General features: G+C 43.4%; 1 protein-coding gene across 19 annotated transcripts in view; it reads right to left on the bottom strand.

The window, feature by feature from the left end:
* KLC1 (kinesin light chain 1) overlaps positions 1-14,258 on the bottom strand; it is a 66,904-nt gene that overhangs the window by 5,255 nt on the left and 47,391 nt on the right. For 5 of the 19 annotated variants that reach the window (XM_058567801.1, XM_058567795.1, XM_058567794.1 and 2 more), the window contains 3 exons: positions 7,230-7,360; positions 3,367-3,433; positions 1,709-2,193 (listed from right to left, as the gene is read on the bottom strand). The exons of 2 other annotated variants lie outside the window; for them this stretch is intronic. In XM_058567801.1, the coding sequence (XP_058423784.1) occupies positions 2,128-2,193; positions 3,367-3,433; positions 7,230-7,360 (264 nt within the window). In that variant the 3' untranslated portion in view covers positions 1,709-2,127. Of the gene's footprint in view, positions 1-1,708; positions 2,194-2,988; positions 3,434-4,940; positions 5,035-7,229; positions 7,361-7,662; positions 8,819-9,522; positions 9,574-14,258 lie in introns of those variants that run through there. 12 more of the 19 variants (XM_058567809.1, XM_058567813.1, XM_058567808.1 and 9 more) reach the window with 10 other exon arrangements.

The raw sequence follows: 14,258 nt of genomic DNA, 5'->3' as shown, positions 1-14,258 counted from the left end.
CCCTGTGGCTTCTCTTACTCTGAACACTGTTTCCACACAACCTTGCAAAGGCGACCACGGCCCTCAGAGGGGGCTGGGGCTGGCAGGGTCGAGATGCAACAAAAGCTTCTGCAAAGATGGTCCGTTTCCACCAATTGGGCACTTTAAATTCTATTCTCAGCTCCATGTTTATTCTTTCTGAATGCCCCTGTTTTTCCAGAGAGAACTGTCACTAAGGAAAACTGAGTGGGTTTCCAATGTACTGGCTTGTGGCTGGGGAGAAGAAAACTTCACCTGGAGTGGAAGGAGGAGACAGGACGGCACCCTGGTCCCTCCCACTTGGTGATAACGTGGCACACAGACACAGCACACTGCATCCAGGCAACAACACATGTTACCCCATGGCACCTAAAGTGTGAATTTCAAAGAGCCACAGTGTCCACGCGAGGACAGCTTTGCTTTCTTCTTTCTTTTTTGGTGGTTTCTCACAACGCATCACATTTTTTTACACACCTCTAGACAGCATTTAGAAAATAAGTTCCTGATCCATCAGACACTGCAAAACCTAAATGGAGTCAGGAGCCGAGGAAAGCAGCATGGCCAAAGCAGACGAGCTGTAGGAGGCCTGTGTCAGCCCCGCCGGCACCTTCAACATAGCACACGCGCATGCACTACAAGCGCTTGTCTCTGGGTGGAAACAAGCCCATTTCCACAAACACAAGCAAGCTATGCCATGAGGTAACATATTATCAAGTGACAGGAAACTTCTCAAGTGTACAGTCTAGCCTTGCTGTAACAAAACCCCAGGATGCTGCTGCCTCCAGCCCTCAGCCCTAAGGCCACACTTGGCCTGAAGGACACGTGCAGTCTGAGGGAGCCCCTCCCAGTGACCCCCAGTGGGCAGGTACCCTGGCCCAGTGCAATTCATGAGGAAAAGGTGGCTAGGAGCAAATAAAAACAAGTGCCTTCGCTGTGACACCACCTATATCATTACATTAAAATAAATTAATATCAAAACCTGACAACAGTTCACAAGGATGCTCTCACAGTGTTTCCTATCCCCTTCAAATCTAAAGGCTGGGGCCGGCCCCGTGGCTTAGCGGTTAAGTGCGTGCGCTCCGATGCAGGCTGCCCGGGTTCGGATCCCGGGCGCGCACAGACGCACTGCTTCTCCGGCCATGCTGAGGCCGCGTCCCACATACAGCAACTAGAAGAATGTGCAACTATGACATACAACTATTGCCTGGGGCTTTAGGGGAAAAATAAATAAATAAATAAATAAAATTAAAAAAAAAAAATCTAAAGGCTGAATCTTCACATTCTAGCTCATCGGCATGGACCTGCCCCTCTGTCATCTGGAACTACCGACACCTTGTCATTTGTTTAGTATTTTCTGAACCTGCCAGTTAGTCTCACAGATTCCCTTAAGGAATAACACCTCAGGGTTGATCTGAAAATGTTCCTATCAAAATCCACCCTGTGTTACTTAACTCTACAAAGAAAAACTTTCTAAAAATAAAACACACATCTCTACCTGCTTAGTGTACAGGGGCCAGGAGAGAAAGGGGTGGGCGTGGGAGCCCAGAGGCATCCAGCAGGACAGGCGGTGGGGGTCCTACACCACAGGCACTGGGACTCGAGAAACAGAGACCCAGAAGGAAGGAGGCCTCCCAGCAAGTTACTCATTTCTCCCATTTCTTATCAGACACTTTCCTCTAAATTCTAGGCATTACTGCCACAGATCATTAGATGTTTATTCTAAAAGAATGCAGTTTAAGGTTCCAGGGTCTTAATTTACAGCCTTAATACAACACTAAAATTTAAAACAGATTTTGGTGTCGTGGCAGAAAGTACAAGTGTCCATGAGCAGCGGCCAATTCCGAACATGCTGAAGCCGGCTGCCGGTGCCACGTCTGCCTCCCCAACCGCCGCGCCCGGCCCGGTCTCACGTTCGTGCTTCGACAGCTCTCGGTCACTAGGACTGCAGACTGCTTAACAGAATTCAGGGCAAACCTGCGGGGGGTTGGAGGTGACTATCTAGAAAAGGAGCGACCCCAGGGGCCTCCCGTGCAGAGTGGGTTCGGCAAAGCTTTGAGGGTCTCAGGGCTTCGTTAGTCTCGGGGATTTTATCTAGCTCTGCTCCGACCCTCAGTGGGTCAGGTCAGTGTGGCTGGCACTCAGAGGTCTCGAGTCTGCCAGACAATTATTTCGTTCCTGCATGAAAAAACAAATGGAAAGATTATACTTAACCAGTACTTCAAATGACCCCAGCTTCAAGTGGTCTTAGCTCTAACAGTAACAGCCGCACGACTCTAAGACAATGCACCAGAGTCCTGATGCTCCAATATGCAGGTGCCAACACCAAGGAATGGCAGGGAAAGAACTGTCAACTCCAGACCTTTTCCAACAAAAATATCTGCTTTTACTCTCATTACCAGGAGCGCTTAACGCAAGCTACCCAACATCCCACCAGCATCTGTGGTTTCTAACTAGAGGCCTGCTGAAAAGCACCCTGGGAACAATCACCTCCCAGGGTGCTGGGGGTGAGGAGAAGGTCAGCCTACCTGCCAGGTCCGTTACTGTCAGTGTACGTCAAACAGTTTATCAGTTGGACTGGGGCAACTGGGCCAGCTGCTGACTAACAGGTGTGGTGACCAGGAAGTCTGGTCACCGGCAGAGGAGCAGCAACTGCTAAGTCCCAGGTTTCTCTTTTGCACAAGGTCAAGCTGCCTGGTCTGCTCAGCACACTTGAGAAACAGGGCCAGGCGGTAAGGTCCAGGAACCTGGCTGCACCCTGACAGTCACACCAGACATTTAAAAGAAATGGAAGACAAAAAGGCCATTTTTGATGAAGAACAGGATGCCAACAGTTTTAAACGTGAAGGTAACACGTTCGTGCAAGACTTTGACAGCTGACAGTGCTCAACATCCTGGTATCAAAGTGACAGTGTCAGTTACTTACATTAGTGAAGTTTTGAATAGTTTTAAAACACTGAGCAACAGGTTAACTAAACAATGAATTAGTTATAAATTTATTAGAGGCTAAAATCATACATACATGTTAATATATTAATATAAATTAATTGGCTAAGTTTTAATATTACTTTATCAGAATATTTAACTTTTAATTAGGTCAAGTAAACTATTTTTAAAGATCATTAATTAATATACTGAGCATGTTCACAATGTGAACATTCCCATAATTCACATAGTCAAGTTACGGCAGAATGTGAAAATACCACAATGCCTATCTGTCTAAGGATCAGAAACATGTAAATTTTCACCAGGAGGCTGTTGAAATGGCAGTGGCGCCAAGGACAGGGCTGCGGCCAGCCTCGCTAACCTGGTCTAGGTGGCCAAGGACGTTAAGCAGGGCAGGCTCCTTACTTGGCAATGGTCTTCGGCTGCCTTGCCACCCACGTTAAGCACATTCAGAGAACTGGCACGCTTCATGCTGCAACCGGGACAGTGGACATGCAAGGACAAAGCATCGACACATCGGTCAACCAGCACGAGGAAAGAGCACAGCCGCCCGCCAGAGGCCTCTGTTACCACAGGGGTCCTAACGGAGAGGGGGCCTTCCTCTCGCTCGGAGTGGGATGGCCACCCAATTCTTAACACGCATATCCCAGGTCTAACTGTATTCAGCGCCCAGTAGAAAAAAAGGGCAGTTTCTCTGTGTCTTTCTCAGCCAAACATTTGTCCTAAAGTATTACACGTAAACTCCAAGTGTCAGTATATTTTCACTTCTTAAAACCTGGCTCACACAGGAGCCGAGAGGCTCTGCTGATGCAACACTCCCATTCAGCATGTGCGTCCACAGTGCCTCATCAGGTGAGTTTCAGGCAGGGAACCTCCAAGATTCATGGAAAACCATAACCCTAAGAGACCGTGTTAGAGATACTCGAAACTCACTGTTAAGATCAGATGCATAAATATATTCTGTATTTTATATGTTTTTCTATATTAAAAGTAGGGAAAAACAAATTTTTTCATTAGTAAAATAGACCTGAAGCTAGTATTTCTCTGCTTAGAATCCAAAATTTAAAACAAATTTCATGGCTTTACATTTTAAGGAATATAGTGATTTATACATATGTTTACTTTTTCTCCCATTTGACACTTTTAAAATACTTGATGAAATATCCTACAAAATACCTTATAACCTAAACTTAAATTACAGATAGTCGTAAATTTACTATATTTGCTTACCACCACCCCGGATGCCCTCAAACAGAAAGTCACCTTAGCTTTTAAAGCTAAAATAACCGATACTAAGGGTTATTTGTAAATGTTTGCAATAGGATCTGTAATTCTGAATTTGAGCTACCTACGACATAAACAGTGAATACTATCATTTACTCCATGAGCTGAGGGCATGGCTGTGAGGCTGAAACACAGGTCTGAAGGGTGAGCACAAGCAGACACACACACAGGAACGCTCTGGGAACGAGGACTGAAGGCCCAGGTCATGGCCCACGTTTCCACCAGCACCATGAGCGTGGCACCCAACAAATGGCAGACACTAAGTTCTCATTAAATAAACTATACCAAAAGCAAACACCTTCATTTACTTATCCTTAAGTAAAACCGACTCCCAAAATGTCCCAACCAGGACAAAACAAAACATCCCAACGAATCCTACACAGGTGTTGCTGCAGTTCTGTGTAAGTTTTTCTCTACCTAGAACTATTCAAGAACAAAGGATAAAATCAAACCAAATCACAAGTAAGTCACATTCTGGCATATTTAATTATTCTATTATTTAACTGGCCAATTAACTTTTCCTAAGAAAGCTACACAACCTTTTTCCTCAAACTCCCTATTCCTTACAAGGTGAAAGTAAGAACAACTTGACTCCTGTCAACGATTCTGCCCCGACTCTTCTGAACTGCGCCCACGCCATTCAGTTACACCTGTGGCGCTCACATTAGCAGTGCAGTAACCCAGTGGAGTCATACCCAGTGGGGAGCTGTGAACACTGCTCCTGGATCTCCTAGGTCGGTGATCCTCAAGATGCAGTCCCAGACCAGCAGCACCGGCACCACCTGGGAACTTGACAGAAAGGCTAATTTGGGGGCCCCCCCAGACCCACTGTATCATAAACTGAGGGGCAGGGCCTAGCAGTCTGTATTTTACAAACCCTCCAGGAGATGCTGATGCACCCTTAAGTTTGAGAACCACTGGTCTAGTTAGTAAAAACTGTTACTCTTACCTGGAAAGATTATTCCATTTTATGTTATTTTATGAGATGAAATTTCTAAAGTCATTTAGTTTTTCAAAAAGTTCAGTGAGGTATCATCTCAAATAATATATATGAAAAATGTTAGTATATGCAAGTATACAGGTCTATTTTACATCAGGTCAGGCTGGCAAAGTGTTTTTAGCACTGTGAATATTTACCATATTAGGGAATGTTCGCACACTGTTATATCACAGCAAGGAGAGACAGAAAACATGGAAGAAAGAGAATGAAAAATTCTGAACTCTGCCACGAGGGAAGGAAGGTCCATGTCATAGGACTTAGTGCCAGAACTGGACTTTGCATTTAAAGCTTCGAAACATCCAGAACCTCAAATAACCAGTGCATTTTCCCTGGAGGAACTAACAACAGCCTGTGTAGAGCACTGTGACGTACAGATCACTTCCACTCATCAGCTCCATCAAAGGAACGGAAACTAAGCAGTCGCACAACAATCTGTTCAGATTCTCATAAGGCTGTAAGAAAAATTTTTAATCTTTCAAAATTCAGAGAGATAATCTATCATTTTAGTTTTGGAAATCTGTAATAAAGAGCCCTTTATTCCAGAGGCAGTTCAGAACCTGCTTCCCCAAATAAGTGTTCACTTGTCTCATCATAGGCACTCTGGTGCTCTCCAGACAGCAGCATGGCAGTCTGCTGCGAAGCCCCACACACTTCCAAGAAGCCCAGACTGGCCTCAAACGCTGGATCTTCCAGGTGGTTTTCACAACAAATGTCTACGGAACTCATAAAACTCCCTCTACAGAAACGCGCTTGTAAACATTTTTGAGAAGCAAGGCAACAGCCACTTACGAAAACCAAATCACTCCTTTTGTCTCAAAAGCCATCAAGAAACGTCTTCATCCACAAGCAGAGAGATGTCTAGGGGGCACAGAGCTAAGAGCAGGCCTGGGCCTCTGCTCCCTCACTGCACCCTGGGGCCTGCTCCCCCAGCTGAGGGGGGGACTGGGTAACAGCAGGGATCCCCAGGAGTTAGACCCTGACTGACAGTGAGAGGAATGAGAGTGGATATACCTCAAAATAGCAAAGGAAACAACTGAAAAGACATAAACTTTAATATTTCCAATATGTTGTCCAAAGGAAGTTGGTCTCACAGTGCTGAGACATTAGAATTCTTACCCACAGAACTTAAAGTGGAATCACTTGTAAAATACAGTTTTACTGAGAATCAATCTTTAAAGAGTAGGTACCATTTAGGAAGTTAGAGTTTCACAGAACAGCTAACAAAACACTGCTTCTGTGAGAAAGCATCCAAAAACAGGTGGTTATTTATACCAGAAATAACCCACGTACTGGGACAATTTGTTAACACACTAACAGAGAAGTACAAAGAACCCCACACCTCCAATACACCTTATAAAAACAGAGTATCTCAGAACCAAATTTCTTTGACAACTTAAATGTTATTGCTCAAAAGACTCTAAGACCCATGACTGAATCTTTTCTAAACACACAGAAAATCTAAAGTTTTTTAAATCTCCTGAAAAAACTCCTTATAATAAAGTCTTGAAATTGTGATCCTTCTATTTAAAACCATTTTTCTCCCTATATTAATATTTATGAGTTTAATATAGTTGTAGCTAGCATTTATTCTAAAAGAAGTAATTTTAAAGGATTTAAACTAATGCTAATTTAAGAAATAAATAATGCATATCTAGAGTAAACAAGTTAATATGCTCAATGTTTTAATATTATATTCCCACTTTTCACTTCTAAGGTTTTCTTCGAACATGTAACAAAACCAAAGAATTCCATAAATTTCTTTTAAAGGCATCAGCCCTTTTAGTCTCTAAACAGGAAGTTTCACAATTATTTCTCAACCTATCCTGGGGGAAGATTGAAACTACTAAACTTTTCCATTGCTAAAATATGGGAAATAAGTTGGAATGTTTTTTCTGAAGTCTGTGGGTGAGAATGCTGTGCTTGGAGGAGAAATGGCCGTTAGACACTGAGCGGCAGGATGGTCAGCAGGGCTGGAGATAATTACCCAGGGTTCTTTGGCTCACTCTCTCGTGAACTTCCTCCCTTCAGCTTCCTAACCAGCTTCTCACTGCTGCGTCTAATTGAAGCCCGGAGTTTGCTAAAGGAACCACTGCGTTTTAAAGATCCAGTGCCATCCTGAAAAAAACGTGAACAAATGTGAAGGTGCAGGTGGTTGTTCCCCACAACCCCCCAAGAGGCAAAGCTGAATGAAAACAAGAATTTACATCACAGTTGACCTGCTTGTCTGTGACTTGCTGGTAATACGATTCCTACAGAAATTACCAATTTGCCATGTATGTAAATACACTTCAAATATAAATCTACCCATTTTAAATTTCATTAAAGATAATCCAACGATCATGAAAACCTTTGAACATGAAGCAGCTCACTCAAACAAAAGTTATAACGTCCCCAAAGGAAAATTAATTATATTGCTGTTCTGAAACAAAAGATAACACACAAAAAAAATCTCAAGAAAATTAAGGCAGCGTCTAGGACTCTCACCAGTCAGACCCCACGTTTAGTGAGTACGGAAGTGTCTGGTCCACATAACAGTACGGGCCCAGAACATTCAGATCTGACAGGCAACTTCCTTTTAACAACTTCATCTAAATGCAATACTTAGACATACTGTTTCTTTAGAAAATTTTAAAGAACAGTTTTACTAATGTTGATTATAAATATGGTTAGAAAATCAAATAAAATGCTCGTTCTATACAAATAACTAAAAACCCTCACACATCTTACAGGAAGCAAGTAAAAGAGTGCCCAGCTTTCATAATCACTGATTCAGACATTAATAAGTGAAACATTTGGCAGTATCCAGATATGAAAATCAAAAACACAGAGTGAAAAAAATGTGTTTATAGCAACTTTTATTCTCAGAATGAATCACTTAGTAAGATTAACAGTAGCCCTGTTCCTTCTAGAAGCTATGCAATGCTGCATTCCATGGAAAGAGTGAGAAGTTCTACTAAGCAGACAGACACCAAGACACAGGTCAGTTAGAGTGAGTTTATTAGAAGTTAGAAAGACACAAATACACAAATCACTGAACATTTAAGATTAGTAGAGAAAAGCAGAATTGCCAAAATTTCACACAAAGACTACACAGCAAATGCTACTTGAGTGTGATCCTAAGGGGAGAGCCCAGAGCCCCGGTTGGTCCCACCAGATCTCTGAGTACAATGGGAGCAGCACATGCCCTACTCTTACAGCCTAGCTAGTGTCAACAGTCACCGTCATGCCACTGCAATAACACCTGTGGAGCATTTCTAACTACCTTTTATCAAAGTGAACAGCTAATCACTCAATTTTTAAACTCATGTATTACACAGTAAATGGTTTTTATTAATACAGCTTATAATATTACTAAGTACATATCTGGCAAAGCTACATGTATACAGAGATAAGGAACCCCCCAAAAGGACAGCAGCACCGAAAGGAATGGCCAGTCACAGAGAGGTGTAGCTCTGACAAGAATCCTAGGGGATTGCTAAACACAGCAGTCAGCACTGGAGAGAGAAGTAAAGCTGGAGGAGGTGCCGCCCGTCATGCAGGAGACAGTGTGAGTGTCACACAAGGCAGCTAGGCCTGTTAGACAGAAACGGAGAGAGCCCACATGAAACTGCTGTGAGAAAAGAGGCAATTTTCCACTTAGCACAGCCTGGCTTACAGTATTTCTAGGTCACAAAATCTTAGCAGCATTTTTAATCGCTTTAGTTTTTGGGATTACCTTCTGTCTGCTTCTATCAGCCCAGTATAAAACAGGTCCTAGACCTTAGGTTATGTTTTACATAACCTAGTTATGCCTACCCATCATCAAAATAAAATTCAGCATTTTTAGAGCACGGATTAGCACTGTGCTAGGACTCTCCTTGATACTTACTAGAAAAAGGTTTTCAAGTAATCGTACATAAAGGAGATTCCACAGTGAAAACCACTGACAGTGACCAAAGGAGAAGCTACACACAGGAGAGAGCATATTCATTTAAGCTTTAGCTTCAACAGAAATCCCTTTATATCCCTAAACTATAAAGTTCTCTCCGAAATCAGGTAGGACTTTCTCTTAAAAACACTAACATCTTAGACATTTCAGAAACTTTAAGAAACCACTGACTTTAAAAGTCTATAGCACATTTTAAACATGCAGTTGATAATCCAAAATAAAATTAATTATAGAAAATGGATTTCCACAGGCAGCAATGCATCCTGGGTCCTGGCAGATTGGAAACCCGACGGTCTCGTACCGAAGCCCCAGACAGCAGGGACCTGAGCCCCTGCCCGTTCTGACTCACCATGGGACGCTGAGCAAGTCATTTAACCAGCCCGAGCTTCATTTTTCTCATCTTTAAAACGGAAAAATAAAACTTGTTACCAACTCCCCACAAATGTTGGGAGGACAAGAAAACATAAGTTCTTGCTGCTCTTCAGAAAAAGGATGTTAAAATGTTAATATAATTCCATAAATAGTACTATTCCTGCTGTTCACTTCAAACTTCAGTGCTACACTAGAGTTATGTATAATATTCCTGTATTAGACACTCAGCAGAATATGGAAGGGTAATTTCACTCAAATTCCTAAAGTATTTCATGTTAAAGACACACACACACACACACACACACACTCCCACTCTCCACCCCGCGCCCCCTGCCACCGCTGGCTGCTGGCTGGGATCTGAGCAGCACCCGACTCCCACCCTCCTTACACTCACCACCTTAGACCCTGTCCCATGAGAACCAGCGGGAAGGACTGCTGTAGACCTGCACCGAACTGAGGCGGGTTTCTCTTCATTGTGGGCTTGAGGGTTTGGGAGATTTCACTACATTCTAATGCTTTCAAAAAGTATAAAGTCTACTTCTTTATAATGCCATGAAAGAATATTTACATCAAAAATGCGAGTTGCTGAACAGAAATGAATGGTATGATGTATTGGTTAAGAAATAAATAGTTATAATTATTATCTATGGATTTCAGGTGATTTGGTGTTTTAATTTTTTTGGTATATTCTAGTTGTCTTTAGGAAGACAACTATGTTAGGAATTATGTTAGGAAACATTAATGTTTGGAAATTATGTTAGGAAAAATTAATCTATTTCTAATAAACAGTTTATCCCATTCCCCAGTAACCCTGGGTAAGAGTTTAGAGTATTAAAATCTTTTAGAAATATTAACACGGGGAGCAGTGTGAAAAGAATAAGGAGGTGGGTGGAGCTGCTTCTAAGGACCCCCGTAGAGAACTAGCAACCCAAAAACAGAAAGGGCAGCACAGACAGAAGACTGACTTCAGGACCTCAGGTTCCATGTGGAATGCAAGATGTGCGATGTTTCCTGGTGGTCTAGTAGGTCTGCTGTAAATACAATTACCAATAATGGGGCAGCCCAGAGGCTCCCACACATCCTGGTGGGGACCTAGGTGCTGGTGAGTAACACACGTGGGCCTCACAGTTAACACAAAGCCACGTGGTCAGAGGGTAAAGGGAATCCTGTTTTATCCAGACAGGATTCCTTTGCACACACAGCACCTGTGTTTTTAGAAGTAGGACCATAAAAGAACCAATTCAGACTTATCTTGACAGTGACTTTTAGATCTACACACTTCATACAAAAGTAACTTGAAGAAGTTACTTTTCAAGTACTTTAATCACAATATTTATGGTACATACTTAAAGAACAGAATTGTACTTCCCTAAACAAATTATCTACCCTGTCAAGAACTGGGTCAAAAAGAGAAGATCTGGGTCCAAAAACTTCATATGGATTACTAGCATATGTCCAGTAACTTTACTTCTCTTTTATTTTAATAGCATGTAATTCAGTTCTGTGCTGACCCAGACTTTCAGTATCTATGGGAAGCAATTATTATAACCTAGTGTGCCTTATCTTTGATCGTATTGCCCTTTGTTTTAAATGTTATTTCTGAACACTGAGAAAAATTACGCCTAATATCCTGTGTAAACGGTTGTGAGAATTGAGTCAAGCTGTCGTGTCTGTTCCCTGCCATCTCATCTGCTGGACATGCACCTGACCAACAGAGCAACACAATGCCTTTCCCTAGGGTAGCAGTTTTCAAGCTTTTTAAAGAGCACTGAGGGGCCGGCCCCGTGGCTTAGCGGCTAAGAGCGCACACTCCGCTGCTGGCAGCCCAGGTTCGGATCCCGGGCGCACACTGCCGCACTGCTTGTCCAGCCACGCTGAGGCGGTGTCCCACATACAGCAATTAGAAGGATGTGCAACTATGACATACAACTATCTACTGGGGCTTTGGGGAGAAAAAGGGAAAAAAAAAAGGAGGATTGGCAATAGATGTTGGCTCAGGGCCGGTCTTGCTCAGCAAAAAGAGGAGGATTGGCACGGATGTTAGCTCAGGGTTAATCTCCCTCACAAAGAAAAAACAAACAGATAAAGAGCACTGCAATCCTTTATCAAAAAATTAAAATGTGGGGCCAGCCCGGTGGCGCAGCAGTTAAGTGCATGCACTCCGCTGCGGCAGCCCAGGGTTCACAGGTTCTGATCCCGGGCGCGCACCAACGCACCGCTTGTCAAGCCACGCTGTGGCAGCGTCTCATATAAAGTAGAGGAAGATGGGCACAGATGTTAGCCTAGGGCCCATCTTCCTCAGCAAAAAAAGAGGAGGACTGGCATCGGATGTTAGCTCAGGGCTAATCTTCCTCATCAAAAAAAAAATTAAAATGTAATACAGAACCCCAATATAAAATAAAATCTAAATGGTATTTTTTCATTATAAACGTATAATAAGTTCTTATGACAATAAACTAATAAGAGCAATGAAATTACCTTTATAAAATTCACAATTTGAAATATGAAGTTACAAATGACAGGTCTAGTCTTAACATCTACCTCAACTCTCAGTTTATTTCTTTTTTTTTTGCTGGGGAAGATTCACCTGAGCTAACATCTGTGCCAGTCTTCCTCTATTTTGTATGCGGGTCGCCGCCAGAGCATGGCTGACAAGTGGTGTAGGTCCACGCCCGGGATCTGAACCCTTGAACCTGCGAACCCGGGCCACAGAAGCAGAGCACACCAACTTAACCACTATGCCACAGGGCTGGCCCCTCTAATATTTTATCCTGGTTGCATAACATTAAGAAACTCTTGGGCCAGCCCCATGGCTTAGCGGTTAAGTGCGTGCACTCCGCTACTGGCGGCCCGGGTTCAGATCCCGGGCTCGCACCAATGCACCGCTTCTCTGGCCATGATGAGGCCGCATCCCACGTATAGCAACTAGAAGGATGTGCAGCTATGACATACAACTATCTACTGGGGCTTTGGGGGAAAAAATAAATAAATAAAATTATTAAAAAAAAAAAAAAGAAACTCTTGACGCACACAGATAAGTGGTTGCAAACGGTAACAGTTCTTAAAGCGTTTGCCTTGTAAACTCAGGGAAATCTTCACTCGCACAGAGACAGGATTAGACGCTTTATTCTCACACCTGGACAAAGACTAACGTGGGGACTGCAGCGTGTTAACATCTAAATCAAAGGTGATGCTTGAAATGGGCTCTTTTGGTTGCATATAACTATACTTCAATGAAGTTGATTTAAAAAAACACCTAAGGGGCCGGCCCCGTGGCGTAGTGGTTAAGTTTGGCATGCTCTGCTTTCAGTGGCCTGGCTTCGAGGGTTTGGATCTCAGGCACGGAGCTACACCACTTGTCAGCGATGCTGTGGCGGGGACCCACAGAAAAAATAGAGGAAGACTGGCACAGATGTTAGCTCAGGCCTAATCTTCCTCAAAAAAGAAAAAAGAGAAAGATTGGCAACAGATGTTAGCTCAAGGCAAATCTTCCACAGCAAAAAAAAAAAAAAAAAAAAACACCTAAGTGTGCATACTGCTTTTATTGCCTCCTCTTAAATACCAAAAGTATGCTTTGAAAATAAAACTCAAATTAAACGTTGGGAGAGCTCAGCACTACCTTCTCAGAACCTCAGGCTTCAGGGAAACCAGTCTGGGAGCCACAGCCTTCCCGTGAAGGTGATGTGGGCTGAGTCTGAGCAGTAGCCTTAGGTGACCAGCGGTGAGAGCACCAGCCCTCGCCTGCCGCACCCTGGTTAATCCAGGCAGTTCTCTATTTACTCACTGCTTTATGTAAGACTCCATTTGAAGAAAGGGCTCCTTCCGCTGCTCAAAGCATCCACTGCACTGGATGTGCCCTGGGGTGGATTTTGTCAAAGATGGAAAGCTGCTTGTGTCTTAAAAGTCGAGTAAAAAGCTGTCCAAAGCCCAGTGTGTGACCGTCCTAAGTGACAGCATGTCCGAAGTGCGAAAGATGTGAAGTGACAGGCGTTGGAGCAAGCACGCACTCACAGGAGTGACGGCTTCCACCTGCTGCGTCTGTACTTTTTGCCTGACCGGGTGCTGCCCACCAGCCCCTGAACGGTGGAATGAAAGCAGCTCCCCGTATCCCTGAGTCTCAGTCTGGAAGATAGTAACAGAACCCTGGGTTGTCAATAATTTTAGTATCATATGACTTCATAGGAAGATCGACCTAGAAATACTGTCTCAAGAGAAAGTTCCTCCAGAACTTCATTCGAGAGTATCAAAATCTGCACCCTGGCTTCTACAGACAAAAGAAGGGACCTGGCCCTCCACATAAAGCATGCGGGACAACAGCAACCACGGGGAGAGTACAGTACACAGTGTGGGCCGCACGTGGACAAGAGCAGGGACCGTCATCATCGTTTTTGTCTGGGACGACTGCCCAACAGGGGGAATGGTCAAAGCAGATGCTGATTGGTTGTCTTGGCACAGGAAAAACCAAAGCAAGGGAGCTGCCAGATAAAGACAGTCAACAAGACTTTCTCCCTGATATTCTGGCCACTAGCACAAAATGTCTATTTAGATGCTAATCCTTACCAAAGTGCTACAGCTATAGGAAATCCCAAAAATAAAGAGATTCAAAAAGACAGATTATAAGAAAGCCCAAAACTACTACTTGGCAAGACATCTGCACAATTACAACTAATCAAACTGCACTACTGTGACTTCAAAAAACACTGAGAGTGCACC

Source organism: Diceros bicornis, chromosome 24, assembly GCF_020826845.1.
Source record: "Diceros bicornis minor isolate mBicDic1 chromosome 24, mDicBic1.mat.cur, whole genome shotgun sequence".
Taxonomy (NCBI): Eukaryota; Metazoa; Chordata; class Mammalia; order Perissodactyla; family Rhinocerotidae; genus Diceros; species Diceros bicornis.
The sequence above is the reverse complement of the archived record's forward strand: the minus strand, read 5'-3'. Positions and strand labels throughout refer to the sequence as shown.